General features: G+C 44.8%; 1 protein-coding gene across 10 annotated transcripts in view; it reads right to left on the reverse strand.

Moving 5' to 3' along the window:
* lilli (AF4/FMR2 family member lilliputian) overlaps positions 1-22,267 on the reverse strand; it is a 447,030-nt gene that overhangs the window by 13,792 nt on the left and 410,971 nt on the right. For all 10 annotated transcript variants that reach the window (XM_033478325.2, XM_033478322.2, XM_033478326.2 and 7 more), the window contains 5 exons: positions 4,794-4,851; positions 4,392-4,441; positions 2,895-3,408; positions 1,185-1,927; positions 239-1,121 (listed from right to left, as the gene is read on the reverse strand). In XM_033478325.2, the coding sequence (XP_033334216.2) occupies positions 239-1,121; positions 1,185-1,927; positions 2,895-3,408; positions 4,392-4,441; positions 4,794-4,851 (2,248 nt within the window). The remainder of the gene's footprint in view (positions 1-238; positions 1,122-1,184; positions 1,928-2,894; positions 3,409-4,391; positions 4,442-4,793; positions 4,852-22,267) is intronic.

Raw genomic sequence — 22,267 nt, forward strand, 5'->3', positions numbered from 1 at the left:
TCATGACCGCGTCGGTACCTATGAGGTACAGCAATCACGAACAACGAAAAGCAATCTTCCTCCTGGAATCCTACATCTTCCTACATCTTCTCCTTCGACATACCGACGTCTAAGCCAAGGGCCCGCTAGAACAGCTTTATCGATGAGTCCTCTAGCGGGTCCCGGACAACACGTCGTCCCCTCACATTCGCCACGCACAACTGCCAAAAGTTAAAGGGTCCAATGGAGTCCAGCTCACCTGACTAGATGGCCTGGTAGCGACGACCTCGACGTCAGCATGTTTCCGCTTACGTTTCTTTTTTTCCTTGTGCTCGGCCGAGCCCTTGGCCTTCGTCTCCAAGGAACACAGAGTACTCAAATTAGTCACAGAACTATCACTCGGGTTACGTTTCCTCTTGGGCGCGCTACCCGCCCCACTAGCACCACTAGCACTCGCACTAGCACCACTGGCACCAACGACGCCGCTGATGCCGGTCTTCGAGTCCGAGATCGGCTCGCCTTTGATCACAGCGCGGTTCTTGTGATCGTTTTCAACGATCACGTCGGCATGGATCCTGGTGTCTGGGGGCAGCTGCTGGGGCGGCGGCGGCGTGTCCACGATCTCGCCCTCTTCGGGGGTAGGTGGCCTCGGCGGCTGGGCGGTCAAGGTCACCGCCTGCTTCGAGGACGGCCTGGTGTCCGGCAGCTCCGTGCGCTCCCTGAATTCCTGACCCCTGGACAATTGTGATATATGTGGCAGCCTGCTCAGGTCGATCCTGCAGAAGAGGCTGGGCACCCCGTTCACGTACGTCAGCGACGGGAGGGTCTGGACTGCGGTGGACGCCTGGGACGAGGGTCTCTTGTAAGGACTCTCGTTGCCGGTCGGCGTGTTCGCAGATGTCGTGTACTCCTCCACGTAAATGCCGCACTTGCCGCCGCCTTTACCACCTTTGCCACCCTTGCCGCCACCTTTGCCGCCACCCACCGAGGTCGAGAACACCCTTCGCAGCGTATCGCTCTTCTTCTTGTCCTGCACGTTCCCGGCGTCCTCCTCCTGCAGCTTTGGGCCCGGACTGTTGTCGCTGTCGGAGTTCTCCGGCGACGTCGTTCTTGTCGGCGGAGCTCGTGGCCTTGGAGGGACCCTGTGAGAACCAGAGTTAGATAGGCACTTGGATAGCATGGACAAGGAGAAGGTAGATACTGACCTGGCAACCTGGATGCGACTGTTCCTCACAGACACCTCGGATTCGCTATCGGAGTCCGAGCCTGCAGCGGCCACTCTGGAGCTAGATCTTCTCGATTTTGGCTTTGGAGGACTCTTCTTCTTTTCTTGCTTCTTCGGCGAGTCCGCAAGCTTGGTCCTCTTGATGGGAACCCTCCTCCAGCGCGAGTTGTCCTCGTCGGAGACGTTGGTGGCCTTGCCATTATTCGGTGGACTTTCGTCTTCGCTGGATGAAGCGCTCAGTCTTGGCCGTCTTTTCTCGCTGATGACCACAGCCGGCGATACTCTGGCGGGTCGGTCGCTGTCAGAGTCGCTGGAGGCACCGTGATCGTCGCTGCCGTCGTCGCTGGTCGCGATCGTCGCCTTTGAGATCGGCTGCTTCTTCTTCATCGGACTGCCGATCGGTCTCATTCGGCTGCGAGGCTTTCCGTTCTTCAGACTCTCTTCGGTCGCCCGGTGACCAGTTTTCGGGCTTTTCGTCGGCTTTCTAGGACGACCACGTTTCCTGGCGTCCGCCACCTTTGGTTTCTCCGGCGCACGACTCTCTTCGACCGGCTTGGTTTTCTCTTGGTCCGAGTGGTGGTCGCTGTCGCTCATCATCGTGATCAGCGAGTCTGTGTGCGTTCTCTTGAACGCCTCGTCCAGCTTCCAGTCGTGGTTCGCCTTCTCTCTTAAAGTCCTCGTGTCCGCCACCACTGCTGGCGAACCCGTGCGCCTGGCGCAATCCTGGCGACACAAATTGTCATGATTAATTGGAGTTTTAAGGCTAGATATTTCAACGAAATATCCAAACGATTTCTTTATTATCCTCTCTTTAATTAACCCGAGTCTATTCTGCCCAATGCGGTAACCCTTTGAGGACGAATGTCGACGTAGTGGGAACACTAGAATTGCATATTTTATTCCAGAAGTTGCAAACATAATTTGATGTGTATATAACAAAGGTTCAGAATCTATTGATCATTGTTCCCAGTATGCCTTTGATACATAGTCTAGTTCTCTGAGAAAAATGTTTTTAAAACTCTAAAAGAAAAAATCCTCGTTCGTAAAGGGTCGAAGACATCGTTGCGAGGAAGAGGGCTTAACTACCCAACCTGGCAAAGGTTGCTCAGTTTGATAAGAGTCGTCACGGTAGCAAAGGCTAGACGTTCCCTATTCCTCACAACAATTGAGCCGTTTATATTGAAAGTGGCATAAGTCACTTTTTTCTTTTTTAAATGAAAAGATATCGTTCAATTGTAATTAGTGTTACCATTAACCCTTTGACATACCGTCTTCGTCGCAGTTACTGTAATTAGACATTTTTCGATTGCAATAATTTCTTAGAAGGGAAAGAAAATTGGTGCTTATTGTGTGCCTAAATTTACTCGAATGCTTGAATATTGATGACAAGAGATTAGAATTTTATTCCAATTTCAAAGGACAGAATAACATCTATACTCAAGTTATTGTCAGAAATTTTCATGACGCGTCGGACACGTCAAAATACGTCAAGGGGTTAACTCGATTTTTTTGGAAAATTGACTTAAGCCGCTTTCAAAATAAACGACTCAATTGTCCCCAAAAGATTCATTAGTAAGAAGACTAGCGTCCTGCAGCATTCAATTAAAAAGACGATGGAGCGAACGTGATCGTCATCCTTTAAGAAAACAGCGTCCAGCGATCAATTGCGAATGAGAAGAAGAAGGTGTACCTGGGGTTGTTTGGTCTCAGCATTCTGCTCCCCGTGAGGCACAGCAGTCTTGTTCAGGAAAGAGCTGAGGTTCCATCTTGGTTTCGACTCCTCGATCACAGGAGGCGGATCCTCGATGAGATTGTCTTTCTTTGGTGACACAGAGGGTGGGGTCGTGGGACCTTTGGTGGGCTGCGGGCTGATCTCATCGTCGGAGTCGTCGCTGCTCTCCGAGCCGGACTCGGAACCGGAATCGGAACTGGAACTCGCGCTTCCGGAACTTTGAGGGGCCTGACCCGGGGGGCTGGGGGGCCTCTGATGGATTGTAGGGCTAGGCACACCTTTTGACTGCAAAGGGCTCACCGGGGGTGGAGATAACACTTGTTGCGGTGTTATCTGCTTCGGTGGTGAGGCGAGTTTGGGCGGGCTGAGCGGCCTTGGCGGAGACAGGGGGCCCACCGGTGACAGGCCCATAGGAGACATGGGTCCCACGGGTGGCGGGGCCGGCGTCATCGCTATCAAGGGTGCTGTCAGACTGGAGGAACGATCATTTTGTTAAATCGATGGTAAATGATAGTAGATAAATGGAATATTAGATTTACGGAAAGGGTTTTATAATTTGTTAGAGAGTGGAGATCGGTTTTTTAGCAGCTCTGAGTTACTTTAAGGTCAGGCATGTTCTTCTAGCGAGTAGATTTAATGGTCTACATTTCTTATCGAGAGAAGATTTTATTCTTATAGTGTTTCTTCTAATATTTTATCAAGAAAACGAGTCATTCTGTCTCTGCAACGTTATAGCTTTAGGTTGCCAAAATCGATTATGTCGAGTAAGATTTTATGCTATTTTGATAGCTGTGTGCTATTTATATTATATTTTCGTACAGGAATGAAGATCGATACATATAGAAATTTAATCAAGGAAATTAATATGAGATAAAGAGACGAACGTTCTTTTATGTCCAATTTTTACTTGCTACTTCTTTAAAACGATTTATATCAATCGAAATAATTGAGAGTTCAGATCATTTCGATTCAAGACACATGTCTGACCTCTTGCCTCGTGCAAATAAATTGCGAAACATTGGAAACGATTATTGACTAAATACAGCTATGTAACTTTCTTTAAGACAGATCGCGGACCAGATAAAAATACGCGACTTTCTTTAAGACAGAATGCGGACTAAATAAAAATATGCAACTTTCTTTAAAACAGCTCGTGCGCCGGATAAAAATATGTAACTTTCTTTAAAAACAGAATGCGGACTAAACAAAAATATGTAACTTTCTCTTAAGATACAATTCAGGCCAAACAAGAATATGTGATTTCCACAAAGACCCATGGACTAAATAAATGAACATTCTGTCAGGCAGAATTTAGGCCGCATCAAAATATGTGATTTTCATTAAGACAAAATTTATGCAGAATGAACAGTGCGACTGGAAAACCATTGGTTTCGCGAATTCGAAGAATTTTCATGGTGGAATTTCGCGTTGTACGTTAACAATAATTCTACTTACTCGACTGTGAGATCAGGACTTCTGACACCCCTTGTCCGTGACACCGTAATCTGCGAAAAAAAAAACACCATAACGATTACCAATTACCCTCATACATCATCGCAGTTCGCAATTGTCCGCCCCCAACACCTCATACCTTTTTCGGCAGACGAAACAGCACACGATAATTATACAAAGTTACGGATTAATTTACGAGAGATGAATAAAGAGAGAGAAAGAGAGAGAGTGAAACAAACAGAGAGATGGAAAGAGAGAAAGACAGAGAGAGAGTGAGGGGAGTTCACGATATTAACGTATATGATACTTTGCACTATGGAACGCTCGATATACCAAGCCGTCAGAGTGGCAAACGCCCATACGCTGAAGTTTGAACCCAGTTAATTAATTTAGTGACTCGATTACCTTGCTCGTTTCATCCTCGCTGTCCTCGGACAACCTCAGGTCCCCTTCCACCAAATCTCTGCAACAAAAAGAAAATTTCTGTTCAGGCATTTTTTAAATCACTTTCGCACTTTATCATAGCACCGTCGCTTTTTGTTTTCAACTCGCCCGACCGTTTTTCAAATTCTTTATCCGAGCGTAAACTATGTTATAAATCACTGCGCCCGCTTTTCCACAGTTTCACGGCTTTCTCTGCTCGAAGCACCGTTCCACAATTTTTGTACGCATCTCGGCCGAAATTTCGTATATTTCCCGCTTTTGGTGCTGTAAATCGTTTCTGTAGTTCTGTGCACTTGTTTGATACTGGAATGGAAAAGTAATTCGAATGCTCGATGGAAGCTCCGTCAAAAGATCATTAGCGGTACCAAAATGTCAAAGAAAAATGGATAAATCAATAATCTGTCTATTCGCGTTATCTCCATCAATTCATCGCTCTGAAAAGATCGGATTCACAGAATATGCGACTTCAAATGTAGTTCAAAATTTTTATACGAGCATAAAAGAGTTTACGAAACCAGAAAATACCAAGCTTTTGATATAAAAAGTTAACAACAAATTGAAAGAGATCGAGTTTTCTCGGTCGTGCCAAGTAAACGTTGAAAATCACGATGCAACTCCTTAATTACGAAAGAGAAACAGCTGAGCAAGATATTCTTGCAATATTGTGGTAAAAGAAAATGTGATAATTAGGGTGACACTGATTTTTAACCAGCTTCCTAGATTCATTGTTATTGCAATATATCGATCGAACCGAACGCAAACCAGGATTTTTTAAAATACAAAACGGTTGAGCCGATATTTTCTGTGGTAAATTTTAGCTTTCTACTTTCGCCAGCTTTCGAGAACTGGTTCAAGAAATAAAGATAGCTTATCCGACTATAAAATCGCGGATAAAAACGCCGGGAAGGGAAGAGGGGGCGAATCCGCCGGTGGATAAGAAGAACGATCTCGATTAGAATCAACAAGAAGAAGAACGTGCACAGGGAGGGAACGCGTGTCACTGCAACCTGTAGAACACGAACGATGCGAGGCGAGGTAGGAACAATCGTTCATTGATCTCTGAAACTGCTGTTTCACGCACGCCTCGCCTCCTCCGCCGGTTTCTTTGTCACCGAGCCTCGTTCCTGTTCCTCGCATTCCCAGCTGACGCTTTCGCTTTCGCCCCTTCCGCGAGATCGGCAATCGAAGATGGATCAATCGCGGATTTACTCATCGAGCAGACCGTTTTTTTCAGACGTCTTCGATGCTTGCCCCTTTCCTGGCGTCGTCCTTCGAGGAGCGACAGAGACGTTGCACGAATTTTCTAATTGGGAGATTGGACTTTCACCCCCCTTGGAGAATCGTTTATTTTTTGCAGACACGTGCGGACATTGTATTATATTATTATATTATTCTGTTGTTGTGAATTTTCTAAGAGGAGCTGAAGGCTAACTTTTGTTCAATAAAATTTTTATATAGATTCATACGAAATTGTAGAAAAACATAATATTTATAATTAAATTAAATTTGTATATAATTTTATATTATTATTATTTTATGTACGATTTCATTTATGGAAAATAAGATTTCATATAATTATTTAAAAAAATATAAAATATATATCTATAGTATACATTAGTTTCATGTATACATTTATAGTAAAAGTTAGAATTTCACGTATTTTATAAAGATATTTTATAAGGAAATTAAATCTGTTATTATCAATATTATCTAGTATTATCAAAATTTAAGGGATTCGCATATGAATATATGCAATCTAATGGAAGGTGTGCATCGGATAGCATTTTATGCATTTATAACGAAAATGAAAAAATAATGGAAATACCTAAAGAATTTGAAAATACTGTTACAATATTTGCGACTTACAGAAACGATCGAGGAAGAAAATAAATATTTCAGTAGATTCCGTATTTATGAGAACAAGGGTGCAATTTAAGCGAAGCAAAAGAACTGAAATAATTGGAGACCATCGAGGATATATCACTCTGCGAAGCTTTTATAGCAAGGCAACGGGAAAAACTGATTAGAAGACAGGGGTGGATAGAAGAAACATCGCGATGTCTAAATGACTTGTTGTCCAACGACCCAGCCAAGGGGCAACAGCAGGAGACAGCCTAATTCTTCTGGATCAGCCGAAGTTCCATCGCTCCCTATTACTCCTTGCACCCCCGTTTTCCCGGTGTCTGAACACCTCATAGTTCTACCCTTCGCGGATGCACACCGTTCGCCCCATTTAACCGAAAGAATTCGCCCAGCATCCCTTCGAGAGATCTACGCCCTATTTAAGGCTGTCGGTCTAGAAGCAGACGGGTCCTTTTTCCGCCCTAGTTAAGATTGTCTGTCTACGCCGAAATAGACGGATTCTTCTTCCCTTCATTGTTATCCCGTCGCGCGACCGGTTACCGGAAACAGAAGTCTTTCAACTTCTTGAAAATCGTCGGGATCGAAAGGTTTTTCCCGGAGTTCAGACGCCATGGCAAACTTTCCTCGCGACTTTTTCTCCACGGAAAACAAACATGAAACTCGCTGTACAATAGACTAAAATACATTTCTCCTCTGCGGTTCGCGTACCAACAGTTATGGTACAACTACTCGATCATCTATATTACTATAGTATTATTATAGTACAACTACTCGAGAGTTAAAAAACTACCCTTAATTTATGATCTTCTCGAATATTTTCCAAGGAGATTCTTCTTCCCGTAAATAAATAATAATAACTAAGTAGTTTAATAATAATAATAATAATAATAATAATAACTAAATAGTTTGATAGTAAGAACTAAGTAGATTAATCATAAAAACTACTAAGTAGTTTAATAATAATAATAACTGAGTAGTTCAATAATAGTAATAATTGAGTAGTTCAATAATAATAATAATAACTGACTAACTCGCTAAGCGATTTAACAGTATCTAGAGCGCAGTATTAGTCAGTGGAATTCCCAGTGAATGAACAAAAGCGGTGCTAAAATTAGAAAATGTGCGACTCCACGATCGGATCCGGTAATTATCCCGGAGCAATGCGAAAATAATACCGGAAAGCGGTCGAGTCACGCTGAATAATTCATCGCGTCGAAAATAGCGTCCCATTCACGGGTCCATCACTGGATTTATCATCGCTTAGGAGCCGCCGAAATATCGACATCCTGTCCGGCCGCGCGAATCTCTCAATCGACGCGACGCGACGTTGGTGTTCGAGTTGGTGACCAGCGTAATCGCGCGTGCTGTTCTCTGGGGTCTCTCTTCTGGGAAGAAGGCGCAAGAGGGGGATGGGAATGAAGAGGGGCGAAAAAAGGAGAAGCGAAGACGAGGGTCCTTTCACCCTCGATCAGCGAAGCGCGCGAGCCTAAAGCCGCGGAGATGCTACTCGAACGGCGGACAAAGTACGCGAGAGCCTCCACAGAGGGGAAACGAAGAGAGAGAGAGAGAGAGAGAGAGAGAGAGAGAGAGAGAGAGAGAGACAAAGAGAAAGATAAATAGACAGAGGGAGAGAGAGAGAGGAGCGAGAGAGAGAGACAAGCTGGAAGATAAAGCGGGAAAGCACGTGAAGCGCCGAACGCGGATGTGCCTAGGGTCGACGACCCTAAACACGCTGTCCTGCGTCCTCGTCGATGCTCGTGGATACGAGAAACCGTCTGCCAGCCGAGCCTAAGGTCGCTTAGCCGACTCCTCTTCCCCGTGGCTAGCCTATCCCGCTCCACCGAGCCTGCTCCTGCACGATTTAGGCTCGACTGGCTCGCCGAGAATTCAATGAGACTCCAAAACAGATGAATGAACCTCTGTCTCCACGCTTTTCGACCGCAAACTCGATTCGAAGCAATCGACACGCTTCTTTTTCACCATGGCACGATCAGACTTCGGTCGTTTTTTAGCCAGAGGCAGAATTGTTAACGCGTTCGGCGGTTAACAAAACGCGAAGACAATGATAACACGTAATCGCGTAAAATGTTAATTTTAATAAAAATCACTCCTTTGTTCTCAGAGCCGCGCATTGTCATTCTTTTTGCAGTTTTTCGGATGGGATTTAGGTTCATAGGACGCGTAATTCTATTGTGAAAAAATGCCCGTTTTAGTTTTCGTTTTTAATCGAAGGCACAAAATGCTGGGCTGACTTATTACGAGGAAAAAAGGTTGTTTCGTTTTTCCAACAAAATGTCGTTTTGTAAGCGTGTTAGAAAATTTGATTCAGTATTCTTCCAATAAAAAAACAAGACTGCAGCATAAGATTTCAAAGCTACCAGAAAAATGTTAAAAAATCTTCTTTTCACTCTAAACGTTAAAAAATTGTCTTTCATCTTCTGAAAGACAATTGAAAGAACGAAACAACTTTTCAAAAGAGCCAAAATAGACAGTTAGAAATGAATCATAGCAACATTCTTCTCGTTCGACGGATCACAATAAAAATGGATTCAAGAAGCTTCGGCACTAGACCGACTGAGCCCTATATAATAGCAATTAATATAAATATCTAACATATAAAAATATCAAGATTGAATCTGTTTAGACTTCCCGTCATTTCGATTATAGCGCGTGCCCGAATTAAAAGAGATTCCGCCGCCACCCACGACGATCCTGGTCATCGTAATCCGAACAATTTCAAAAGAAGCAACACGGCGCCCGTGTGTCAAAACGAAACGGGTGCATTGCCAGAAGAAAAAAACAATCAGGTGCAGAGAAAGTTGGATCGCGGCACGTTTATCTTGCGGCATAAATTTCTGGTAGCACGAGCGCGCGCCGTTAGAGACACGGCCAGGCCGGGGCCGATTTTATTGATTTATTAAACGAGATCGCGTTAGAAGTTTTGATTGACTTCAGAACTCGCGGGGACTCGATATGGCCGCCGGGAAATTGGTAAAATAGTCGGCGGGAGGAGAGAAGCGTACGGAACTCATAGATATTCTCGAGAGGTGAAAATTGCACGGGCTTGTGGGTCCGCAGCTCTGATACCTTCGATTATGATCGCTCGCTATACAGCTTCTGGTATACGGCAGAAGGCTCGGATTTTATTTGGTCTGGGGATTAGGTATGAGAGAGAGAGAGAGAGAGAGAGAGAGAGAGAGAGAGAGAGAGAGAGAGAGAGAGAGAGAGAGGGAGTTCTGTCGTGGTCGAGGAATATTGTTGGCGGTATTATAGTAATCTACGATAATCTGATTTGGCCGGTTTGTTCTGCCCCGACGTCCCTATTAACTTTGGACTGCTTAACCCTTCTACGGGTGCTCGACTTTTCTGGGCTGCGTCGCTCGCCAACTGTATTGCGGTTAATCTTGTTTTTCTTTTTCATCCGATACGAGAAATAAATTGTTTACGAATATATAATTTGCATCGTTCTTTCGCTTCCGTCGCGAGAAATCAATTGCAATTTTTCATTCGGTTTAGGCAATGTCTGCGAGTTTTATGCTACCCTATCGTCGAAAATGCATATTAAGTTATATTAAGTGTTATGAAGTTATCGCATTTTGTGCATTGAAAACGTATAATGTCTGCATTTTCTTAACTATGTTCCCATAGCACAAAATGCATGGAACCAAATACGATTAGAAATAATATGAAAATTGATAAAACGAAGTCGAAATCAGTACGAGAAGTAATTAAAAAATACGATAGTTATATCGACGAAAAGAAACGTTAATTTTCTTTTATAAAATCGGTGTTATTTTTATCGTAATATAAAAAATATATATATATGTGTATGTGCTTGTTCCAGTTTACTATAATTAAATGTACTATTAAATATATTAAATGTATAATAAATACTATTAAATGCACTATAAACAAATGTACGAATTTCTAACGATTTCCTATCGGTTTTCGAAATCAATTTAACCTTCTGTCGACGCCCAAATACTTTTACAGGAGAGTGTATCTTTCTCTTAAACGCTATCGTCGGAGAATCTTGGAATCGTCAAGCGGACGTTTTCGGTATATGCGCATTCCTACGATCGCTGGCCCAAGATTATTATACCATATATTCCGCAGAAATATGCGAAACATTACACATTCTAATGTGTCGAAATCGGCGCCCTTATTTCAGGATCAAGGGAACAGCAGAAGAGGTTTCGTCGCCGGCCATATCTCCCTTGATAACAGAATTATCGGCTTATTGGACCTCGGAGCGAGGATCATCGATATCGTTCAATCCTGGCCGTCCGGAGCATTAATCCTCGCGGAAAACGGTACAGGGTAATCGCGAGTGGAATCTATTTCCATCTGTCACCGCGTTAATGCGGCTCGTTCCGGCGATCGCGCGGAAAAAGGAGCAGAAACCTGTTTGCCGCGGGGCCGAGGTTTCTTTAACCTCGCGTGATCCTCGCCGGCTTTACAACGGAACACGGCCTGCGCCAATGAGAGAGCCGATTTTGCGCGCATACCCGATGCCCGTACGTCCATTAGCCGCCGGACGTTCCGCCGTTTCGAGGAAATTGAAAAGCGTCGGGGATCGCGAAGGCCGGGACCGGCTGCGATATCTTGCTTCGGATGCGACACGGCGCGACGATTCGATCGCGACTTTTTACGCGGCGTCAATTAAAAATCGTGTCTTCCAGGATCTCGAACAACGGACGACGGAAGGGAGGGCTTGACGGCGCTTCCGAAATTTTTATATTTTCATGGGAATTTCAAGGATCGCAGCGATTTGTTCGAGAGACGAGTTTTGCGCGTGGCTTCGTTTCGTAAATGTTAAATGAAAATGTATTTATCTAACGAGCCGAGACCTTTAGGATGTACAAATATAAATATATGAATCGGAAGACAAATGAAACGATAACAAGATCATATAATTACGAGAACGTTGATTAATCTTCAGAAAAATTACCCAAAAATATGGAGCACGTTGCAATATTCATTTACATTGTTATTATTTTTCGCAAAATCTTTTCAACTGTTTATCTTCGAGCTTGAAGAAAATCTTAGTTAGATAATGTGTTAAGAGGATTGATCGTAAGAAAGATTTTTCGGGTAGATCGTGTATCAAAACTCAACCCCTTCGACCGCATTAGAATAACAAATTGTACCGTTGATTATACTTCGTCTAAATTGGAGTCTCGTTGCTCCCCATCATTTAATTACACCGTGAAGGGGTTGAACACATGGCCGGATTAAGCCTCCCCCAAGCCCTAGTCCCTCTCGCGTTCGGCCACCCTTGCCTCTCGCCCCTTCCCAATTCCTGTAAAATATTTTGTTAATCCCGCTTCCGACGGCCCTGGGCAGAGAGCCCGGCAAAATGTAATCTGGTTACAGGACGATTGAAACGTAAACGTCAATTGCGCTGGAAATTGTTCCACTCTCTAAAATCGTTCGTCACAGCTCGCTGCGCCCGGTTAAATCACCATCAACGATCAACAAAAATTAATCTTCGCATCGCTATGGTGATATTAACTTGTGCGCCGGGTTTCTCTTAAATAAAATATAACGGTAAACATTTCATTCTAAAAGGGGACAGTTTCTTGGTGTCCCAACTTTTTTGAATAACAGAAAGAGTAATGAAGAACTCTGTTAGATTCGAAGGTTGCGACTGCAATAAATAATTTATACTATGTATTTTTTCGAATTAAATCACTGTATATATTATATTGTGTAATCGAAAGGGTACTTTGTCCGTTAAATTAAGAAATAATAATAGTGATAATAATTCACTGAAATTAGATCGATGTCCACTAAAACTTCTTGCGAATGTTTCTTACTATAAAAAATTCGTCGAATCAATGCCGCATCTCTTAATTACAGTTCTGAATCAACTAAATCTTCTTATAACGCGTTCACTAAATCAATTCTACATCCCCCAATTACGATACTATCCTCTCGATTACAATGTCGAATCAAATGAACATACAGCAACGATTTTAACAAATTAGTCTTCGCAAATAAATCTCATCAAATGTTTATGGATAGTTTATACGTCGCAGCGTGATGGAATGAAATCAAAGAACGGTAAAAACTCTGCCGAAAATTGTCCTCGAAACAATTGCGGACTCCTCGACGACATTCTCAAAGTTTCGACATCTCGAGGCGAAACGCCACCCCTTCTCCTCCGCCCCGTCAAGGGTAGTTTCTCGTGACAGCAAACGAAGAGTATCGCAAAGCAGATTCCCGAGCCCCGAAACAGTCCTGGTTGCAATTAATAAAGCATAATCAACAGAGCGACGAATTTCGTGCAACTTTTCAGGATTGCTTCGCGCGGGGGGTGAGGGCTGGGGAATGCGCTGCGGGTTGCGAGGGCGGTGCGTGTCGACAGCCTTGACAAGAAAGACCGCGCATCCGGTTCCGCTGGGAACGAACGCGAAATGTTTCCGGGGGTGGGAAAGGAAGGGGCACCGGCGGCGGAGAGAGAGTAGCAGGAAAAGAGGCTCCTGGAGGAGGGCGGGGGTTGGCGGGGAATGGAGGCGACCGGGCCCACGAGCCGGCTGCCCTTTCATCGAATTAAACGCTTTGACGACGCGCCCGTGTAATTGCCAACGCAAAAGAGAGGAGGCTGAAAAATTGTGCGCGAGACGCTCCTCTGTGCGCCGGCGATTCGATGGAATATTTTATTCAAAGCCCGCCGCGGATTTCGTTGCGCTGCTGGGGCCAAACGTGCCTCCGCCGCCGCGTGTCTTCGTTTTTCTCTATTTTCGCCGATCGATTCACCCCCCGTGCTTCAATCGTGCGATCCGGTCGGAACGGATTTTCGGAAACGGCCGCTTAATTAATGCGAGATTATTACCGGCCGGGGTGGTTTTCGCGTTTGCGAAGTCGTTTCAACACTTCGACTGATGCCTTATGCGGGATTAACCTCTTCAAATCAGGAAATTACTTCCTCGCGCTAAATAATCGGCATCGTTTTCTTCTCGTTTATATGCGGTTACGTGCATTCACTCATAGTATATTCAAGCTTTTAGCAATTTATTAAACGGATCTAAGAATGTAAACGTCGCGTGAACTATGCTGCGGCATTTCTTAATGGTGTCACACTCGAGTGTGAAAGGGTTAACTCTCTTGCAAGTCTTTCGTGGTTTCTTCGAATTGATTTATTTGTTATTAGTCGTAATGAAAAGTCGACTAATTTTGATCTGTGAACGGTACTACGTTTGTGAACTAATTACGTACCAATATGGCGGCACACTAATCTCTAAAAAGAACATTGAAAATTCGGCGATTTTCGATACGTACAACGTTCGAACCAACGAGTTCCGCACATTGAAACTTGCATTTTCGGCGTTTTCTCGTCGATATCTACGGGAACGTGCCATAAAAAGCCATCAAATTTTGATCCTCTAAGGTAAATTTTAGCCATTTGATAGATTATGGATTATTTTAATTTCTGAACAATTGTTTAAGAAATTCGTAACAGTTGGTCTTCGATTTTAAAAGAAGTGTTGTTTAAATAAAGTGTTGACATACTAATATTAATTCGATAACATTGCAACTAGGCACAAATACTTCAGAAAGCTCAGAGCTAGCGATACAAACTTGTATCAGCAAAAATGAAGTTCGACAAAAAATCGGTCCACCGAAGGTGACCGAAGTACGATCGACAACTTTGACAATTCAATGTGTCGGCGAAGAATCCAAGGAGTCGAATATTCGTCGAAGCAAGAGGTGATCGCAATTCGCCTAACTCCGGCAGCTCGTTCAGCTGAAAGGAACAATCGTTCCATTAGCCATCGGCTCGTTTAGCTACTTCTGGCACGTGTTCCTCTATCCTGCCAATCCGCCTCGACCTGGTTCAGCCGCGGGAATCTCGGTCGGATCTGCAGCGAAAAGTGCTACCATCGCGGGAATTAATTAAACCGGGCAAACTTCGAGAAGCACGTAAGCAAACGAACCACTTAGAGCTCGGCGGTTTACCTAATTACGGGAGAACCGAACCGGGAATCGTTGAAAAACACTCGAACCCCGTGTCACCGTCGCGCCGCACCGTCGACCGATTATCTTCGGTTAATTGTTCCTTCGGAATCACGTTGATAGAGTATCTCTGTCGACTATCAAATCCACTGTCCGCTCGGAAAATGGCGCGAGTACTGCCTTTCGAAACATTGCGATAAGATACATTGCCCGAATCTCTGATTTTTTTATTCTTTATTGACCGCACGAAGTTGCACGAACAGGTAAATAGGTCGATTTAAAATCTTGAATTGGGACAACGAGAGTTAGGCTCGTGGCGAAGATTTCGTACATAATCTGCTAAATATAGTATATACATAAAGGTTGGATCATCTGTTGGCCTTTTTCTCAAATTGCTATTTAAAAAAAAGTTTAATGTTTTTCAAAGTCTTTTGCTTTATTGAGAAGAGTAAATCTACTGCCCAATTATGGAAAATATAAAATTTCCTTTTATAGCAATTCTAAAAAGAAATTAACAAATAATATATAGCGTGATATATTTACTTTATAATAATATATAGTAAGATGCTAACTTCTGTAATAAAAATCCAAGAATGAAAGTAAATGAATATTTACTCGTCGCGAAGAAATTGCAACATTTTGCGACATTACGCCGAGTACACTCGTCGCGAGGAAACGGCAACATTTTGCGACATTACGACGAGTACGCGCTCATTAAAAAACAGCTAACTGATTGAAATATGCAAAAGCATGGATCGCCTAAGTGGTTTCGTATTGATACAGCCGTCGAAGAGCAAAGAAAAATCGCGCGACGTCAAGTTGAACGTCTGAGACTCGGGGCTCGATCAAGAATCAATAGAATCGTGATCCTCGGAGAATCGCTATCCCCGGCCGACACGTGGTCGCCGTTCCCAGGGGAATTAGCGCGACTTAATAATCGGCAAATTGATTCGCTGTCCATGGCACGCGGTGTTCCAGACGCTCGGCTCGGCTCGGCTCGCACGGTTCAAAGCCGCTCGGAGAATCTTCGAGCGACGTTGAACACCGGGTACAAAGGGACCCGGGCAATCACGGGCAAACTGCTCACGGTCCCAGAGAGACGGAGGAATTAGCAAAGCGAGGAGAGACCTATGATCGCGTCAGCGAGCCACGGGCTGTCGCAGTCGAAGCAATTTCCATCTGGAAGACGGCCGTGATTGCGGCGACGCGACGAGGCGAGACAAGACGAGACGAGACGAGACGAGACAAGTCGGAACGAGACGAGACGAGACGGGTCGAGACACGACGCGAGGCGGCGCTTCAACGTTGTCAAGTTGCATAATAATTAAACGGAGCCATCCGCTAAAGCGAGAACCCGGTACCGGGTGGTCCACTCGGACAGACGGCCCTTGCATTTATCACTCTCCAGACACGAGCCTGTGACCTTTCGGAAAAATTATCCTGCTACCGGCTGCTGACTGACTACCTTTGGCTGCTTGATGATGATCGATCGCTGCGTTCACGAAACGATAGGGCGAACGCACGCGCTGGATAAGGACCAGGCTTACTCGTGACAGTGATAATTTGACAGGGAAGTTTTCTGCACTCGCGAGCACGTACAGAGAGGAATACGTACTTTGTTAGGGAATTGTGAAACGAGGATTTTTCCTGTTGAGTCTGTCTAACAGACGCGCGGCGTCGATTAACGTGTTCGAAACAAAGATTGATGCGGAGATTCTTGTACATTGATATTTTTAAGTTGCGTGCTCATTACGTTGCAATTTAACAAGGCGAGAGATGTTCGTGGATCCGTGGAAATCCAAAAATTACGATAGTTTGCACACGATAGTTTGGAATAAATTATGCGATGACCTGACCCTGGAATTTCATTCGAAATTTCATTTAAAGAAGAATTTTATACAGTTTCGTAGACCTTTCAACGCTTTTACTCTGTCACGTCACTCGTACGTGGGTGGCGGAATGACGTATGAAATGTAATTGATGTGATACAACCTAACCTTTGAACCTTAATATGATTAAGTATAACGGTTTAATTTTATGAATTTTTTAGATCATTGGAAAGCCAGTCAAAGCGTTAAATATCACCAGCTATTCTCGATATATTTTCAAGGGCTATTTTCACCTCTATGAACTGCGCATCAGCGCTAAAAGACATGCAATTCTGTTATGCATAAATTGCTCCAGTTCTTTGATTTTTTTTATTTAACGGGATCGCGAACGTTTTTTGTTGATCGGATCAGATTAATCTCAGATGTCTCGCTTGGATATTCGAATTACCGACTCATTCGGGCTTATTTACAGTTATCCACTCGACAAACGCGTTAACCCAATCCACTCGAAACCAATTCGAGAAAGCCGCAGTTCCCAAAACAGTCTCTATCAAATCGGCAAAGTTCAACGTCTCCGGCTGGAGTCCTGGCAGTCGGCGACCCATAGGAATCCCCTTTCTCTCTCTTTCTCTCCCTCTCTCATTCTCTCTCTCTCTCTCTCTCTCTCTCTGCTGCTCTTTCTCTCGTAGAGCGCAATAGCGAGTTCTGGTGGCCATTAAAACAGGGACGATCGGACGGAGGAAGTGTGGAAGGTGCATAGAGAGCGCAGTCGGTGCAGCGGAGCGAGAGGAAGTGCAAGCGCGCGGTGGAATCGTTGGAGGCGGCGAATGAAGACCGAGGGGGGCTGTACAAGAGGGAACGCGGCGAGAGATAGAGAGAAAAAGCGTGAAAGAGAGAGAGAGAGAGAGAGAGAGAGAGAGAGAGAGAGAGGCTGGGCGGGAGAGCGGAACGTAGAATTCCACGAGGCCAGACTAGCGGAGCTGCCTGTTGCGAATAACTTCGGAAGTTCCAGCGTGTATACCGGCGTGTTTCTCTCTCGCCCTCCTTCCTCCCTATTTCCTCTCTTATTCGCGCGGCGCAGAGAAGCCCTCCCGACTGTCTCGTTTCGTCCCCCTACGCCCCTCCAACCCCCTGATCGTCCGATGCTCCTCTCTCCGTCAGTTTTCAACCCCTGCAGACGCCGCACAGTGCACCGAACCAGGGACGAAAATCGAAAAAGTCACCGCTTCCTATTGATTCAAAGTCATGTTTATAGGGTAAGCGTGTCAATTACTGTGCCCCCGCAGTCACCGTATCCTTACAATGATTTTACTCGTATCTAAGAACGACATTATCAAATGAAAGATACTGAATTTCTTCCATAAAATTTGATCTACAATTTTTACCTTTTTAAGGGCACAGTAACTGGCAAAACCGTCGACAAACTTTCCTCCGAACAACGTCAGTCGAATCGCTGATTGATGAAGCTATGCCATAAAAGGTAAACAAGGTTATGCTGCGATGTTACATGATTAAAGAACTCGACTTTCTCTCGTTGCTGAAGATCAGAAGAACGACTTCTCTACAACCTCGACGACAAAGACATTAACCGTCGAGGACGGACGATTCCTTGGACGAACGCGAATTCTTTTTAAAAATCGAAATGACAGAAAGCTAGGGAGACAGAGCGAAGCAGGAAGACAAAAAAAGGACAGACAGAAGAAGATGTAAGTAACCTCTTCGGGAAGCTAATGAAATAAAGCACATTACCGTCGACGGCCCTCTTTCCCTCGGTTTAGCCGAGGCTTTGAAGTTTCCGAACACTTTGGACGGCAAATCGAGAGCCCCGTCCAAAGGAATCGCATAATTGAGCATTATTAAACCGAAAACCGACCGCGACAGATTCAGACGTCGTGTGCACAGTAAAACGCGAAACAAATTCCGCGCATCGTACACGATATACATGTATATTAGAGGACAGGGTGTGGAAGGGCGACCGACTCGTTCCGGCTTAAAGTAGACATCAAACTTACCAACCGCCCCTTCGCTAAAATTTCAACGCGTTAGAGGGTGTTTTACCGGGCGCGCCCCGCCCCTCTGCGTCACTCTGGTTCGAGACCCCGTCGAGGGACTTGGCTTTCATAGTTTTAACGACGCTTAAGCCGAACCACCAGATGCATCCTAATTTAGCACCTCCGCCGGCCGGAACCGAGAGTCAATTTCGCGGATCTCGTCGGCGCCGATTTATTTGCGATTCCAAGTGTTACTCGCTTCTGGACTGTTCTTAATCGACATTTGTTGATTCCGAATTTATCCTCAAACAATTGTGCATTGCTGCGAAATATACCAACCAATTTGTCTATCATAGAGTTGGGCAATTTTTTTCGAAGAAAAATTCATCAAAGATAATTATTCGAACGAATTCTTTTCGGTCGAATAACAATAATCTATTTTAGTGGTAAAAAATTACTATTTACTCTATTTATTCGAACAATTTTTCGTTGTTCATTGGTATAAAATTATTCGAGCACGAATGTCGTGCAAGATGTCGCCATTTCTACGCGACGAAGTATACTCGTCGAAAGCGAATCCGCGCGTTTCAACGAATCGCAATTATAGAAACGAAAGAAATTCCGACGCGAGCGAACGAATCGACAGGGTTACAATTTCATTTCCACCGGCACGGAGACAGCTTTACTTGTCAGAAGAACGCGAAAGGACCGATCGATCGCGAGGAGAGCAAGGGACTCGGTTATTCCGCGCACGAACCCGGTCCCCTGTTTCACGTGAGTTCGCCTAATCGGGGAGCCGTATCGTCGCTCGCGAACGGCTCGATTCCGTGAGAACGGTGTTCGAGATCAATTGAATAACGACACGGTTGTCCGAGTGAAATTGCTCGGCCGATCTCGCCGATTTAACGGCAATGATAGGCGGCCGCGGCGGGGAACAAGAGTCCTCGCACTTCGTCATCTCGCGCCCTCCGACGACGCCGTCCACATTTTATTCACCTTTAACAACCATCTCCGGCCACCTATAACCACCCTCTCCGGCCGCCTTTAACCACTCTCTTAGCCACCCTGGGCAGCCACCCTCCTCGAAAAGGAGCCGAAAGAACCGCCGAAATCTGGTCGCGAATCTTCCTCTCGAGGGAGCGGGCCGACCGACGGTGGCGAGGATAACGAGATTCCTCCATCTCCGTGGCTCGTTTGAAACGGAGCCGGGAAACCAGTTAAGAACGAGCAAACGGAGCCCCGGGACTATAGAGGCGATGGTCCTCGATCAACGATCCCCTGATCCGACTTAATCCGCGACTTAGTTAACACCGTGGAAAGCCGCGGCACATCCTGACTGATCGGAGGTAAAAGCTTCTTCCTGTTCGCCTCCGATCCAAGTACGCGCCGGAGACGGATGCAGCTGTCGGACGATCAATTGCGACGTGTCGCGAGCCCGTCGAATGCGCAACAAGACCGCTCTATGCACCCTGCGCGAGAAGATTTTAAATGCAGTGGGGCCCTTTGATATTGTGGGGCTTCGATTTTATGAACCAGCTGTTGGAAAAGCAACGCGCGAGATTCCTTCGACTTGCGACGAAGCGAATGCAGGGCATTTGTATGGATATTTTTGAAGGAACATGTACCGACAAATTTCAATTAAAAACGATGAGTTGATATCGATACGCATTTCTATGTCGAAGTAAATCGTATAAATAAATAGGAACGAATTTCTAACTTCGATCATTTAACACGTTGAACGCCGTGAGTAGTAAACTGCGGATCATTATGCAGAATATAAAATGTCTGCATGAATTGCAGAGCCAAGTGCAATTTATTTTCTGAGTTAAATAAGCAATTTGTGCTGAAAATTTTTAGTAAGTTGAAATTCGTACGTCACATTTCTATTTTCTTTCAAAATTACTGGAAACATAATTCGAGTAGATTTCAATGCTTTATAATATTTCAATGTTATCATCGTCGTAACAAGAAATTCATGTCGGCCAAACCATGTAAAATTAAACGAGCAAACCAATAATTCCCCTGTATTCTCTCATAACTCGTTCCAACATTTCACCCGTCCATTTTCATGAAAAAAGAAAAAACGGCCAAAATTCGTATCGCAAGAATAAAAAAAAAGAGTCTCGTTTACGGCTGGATCGTTCTTGCAACGCTAAATAATTCGATCAGAAATTACGACCGCCGCTCGGCGAGCTCTACGTGTGGTCGGCTCCGCGGTTCTTCGTACAACACGTTCGCAATCCGAGCGATAACGTGCGCGGGAAATACACTAATGACGTTCGCGTGGCATTTCCATGAAACCGTAACAAATGGGGCTCGAGATCTCGAAGGAGATGTTGCTCGATCTGGAATTCGAAGCAGGAAGGCCCGAGCAGTTCGATTCCTTCTATTCCACGCGGACTGAAACGGAAAGCATCGGCAGAAGCAGAAGCAGAAGGAGCGTAGCAATCAGAAACGGGAGCAAGCCGTTCTCCTCTCCGACTCTGTCCTGAAAGAGTAACGAGCTTCCCCGAAATCTTATACAGTCGTTCGCTTTCATAGGAATTACCAGCGGCACGATGGGATTGGATCTTCCGGATCGAGAGAACGCGAGTTTCTAATCTCGAAGATTTACGCTCGCTCGCCCCGGCTCATATTATCAGCTCCCTGCGTACGTACTCGCGAGATGCATTAGTCATTTATCGGTTATTTATCAGTCTTCGGAAAATTCATGGTCGCGTCGTTCTTTCGCTCGGTCTTTTACGATCGCCATTTAATCTGGATTCCCTCCGTGGAACATATAAACTTAAAAGTCCCGCGCATTATACCGGTGCTCGGCGTTACTCGGATAATATTTTTATTCGAACCATTTTTTAGTCTAATAAAACGAATAATTATTCGGTCGAATAATTCTTTATTCGAATAATTTTTTAATCGAACAATTCCAGAAAGCAATATGGAAGAAATAAATCGATAAGCTATGAAAAAGCGACGTTCTATCATTTTTATTCAAATCAATTATTTCCTATATGAATTTCTGTACGAACAGATTCTCATTCGAATAAAATTTTATTCGGATAAGTTTTCATCCAGACAAATTTCTACTTGATTGAACATTTATTCGCGTATTTATTCATTTCAGTCCCATCAATCTAAGAGAGTTCTTGCTGGCACGGTTATTCTTTTTAAAGCATTTCAGTGGCCCAATAAGCGACTGTCCTCAGCTCCATTAAGAGCAATACAAGTAAAATTACGGATTTGATGCACTTACGATAAAAATATGTAGACGAGATAGAAGACAACGCGGCGCGAGCGTTAAGAGGAAAGGGTGACGGCGAGTCCTTGCGACAAAGGTTAGGGCATCGCGAACTTTCTTCCGCGAACGGCTCCGGGGTTTATTAGTATGGCCGATAACCATCTGGCTAGCGTTCGCGACACGAATACTTTAATCGAGGCCGGGACCCCGAGCCGTAAGGTCGCGGGTTAATTCTATAATTTCGATTAATTTTACGAGAACGGGAGAGCCGTTGTTCCCGGGGATAACGAGCGGGCCACGTTTCCGCGCGCCGAGTTGATTGAATTCACGGAATCACGTATTTCTTCGGTCGATCGGGGAATTTCAACGCGGCTTCTCGTCAGCCGTCGCGGAATTATCTTTTTCCGTTCGTGGTTTCTGCGTCGCCGATTAACGCCGCGGCTTGATTAGTCGAGTGGCCGACTCGATTATCTTCGGGGCCGGGAGAGTGCCTCACCGGGCCGGCCGGTGTTTCGGAACGGTGACTAGAATAATTAGCGATTGATCCTTGATAGACTG

The sequence above is a fragment of the Megalopta genalis genome, chromosome 3 (genome assembly GCF_051020955.1).
Source record: "Megalopta genalis isolate 19385.01 chromosome 3, iyMegGena1_principal, whole genome shotgun sequence".
In the NCBI taxonomy this organism is placed as follows: domain Eukaryota; kingdom Metazoa; phylum Arthropoda; class Insecta; order Hymenoptera; family Halictidae; genus Megalopta; species Megalopta genalis.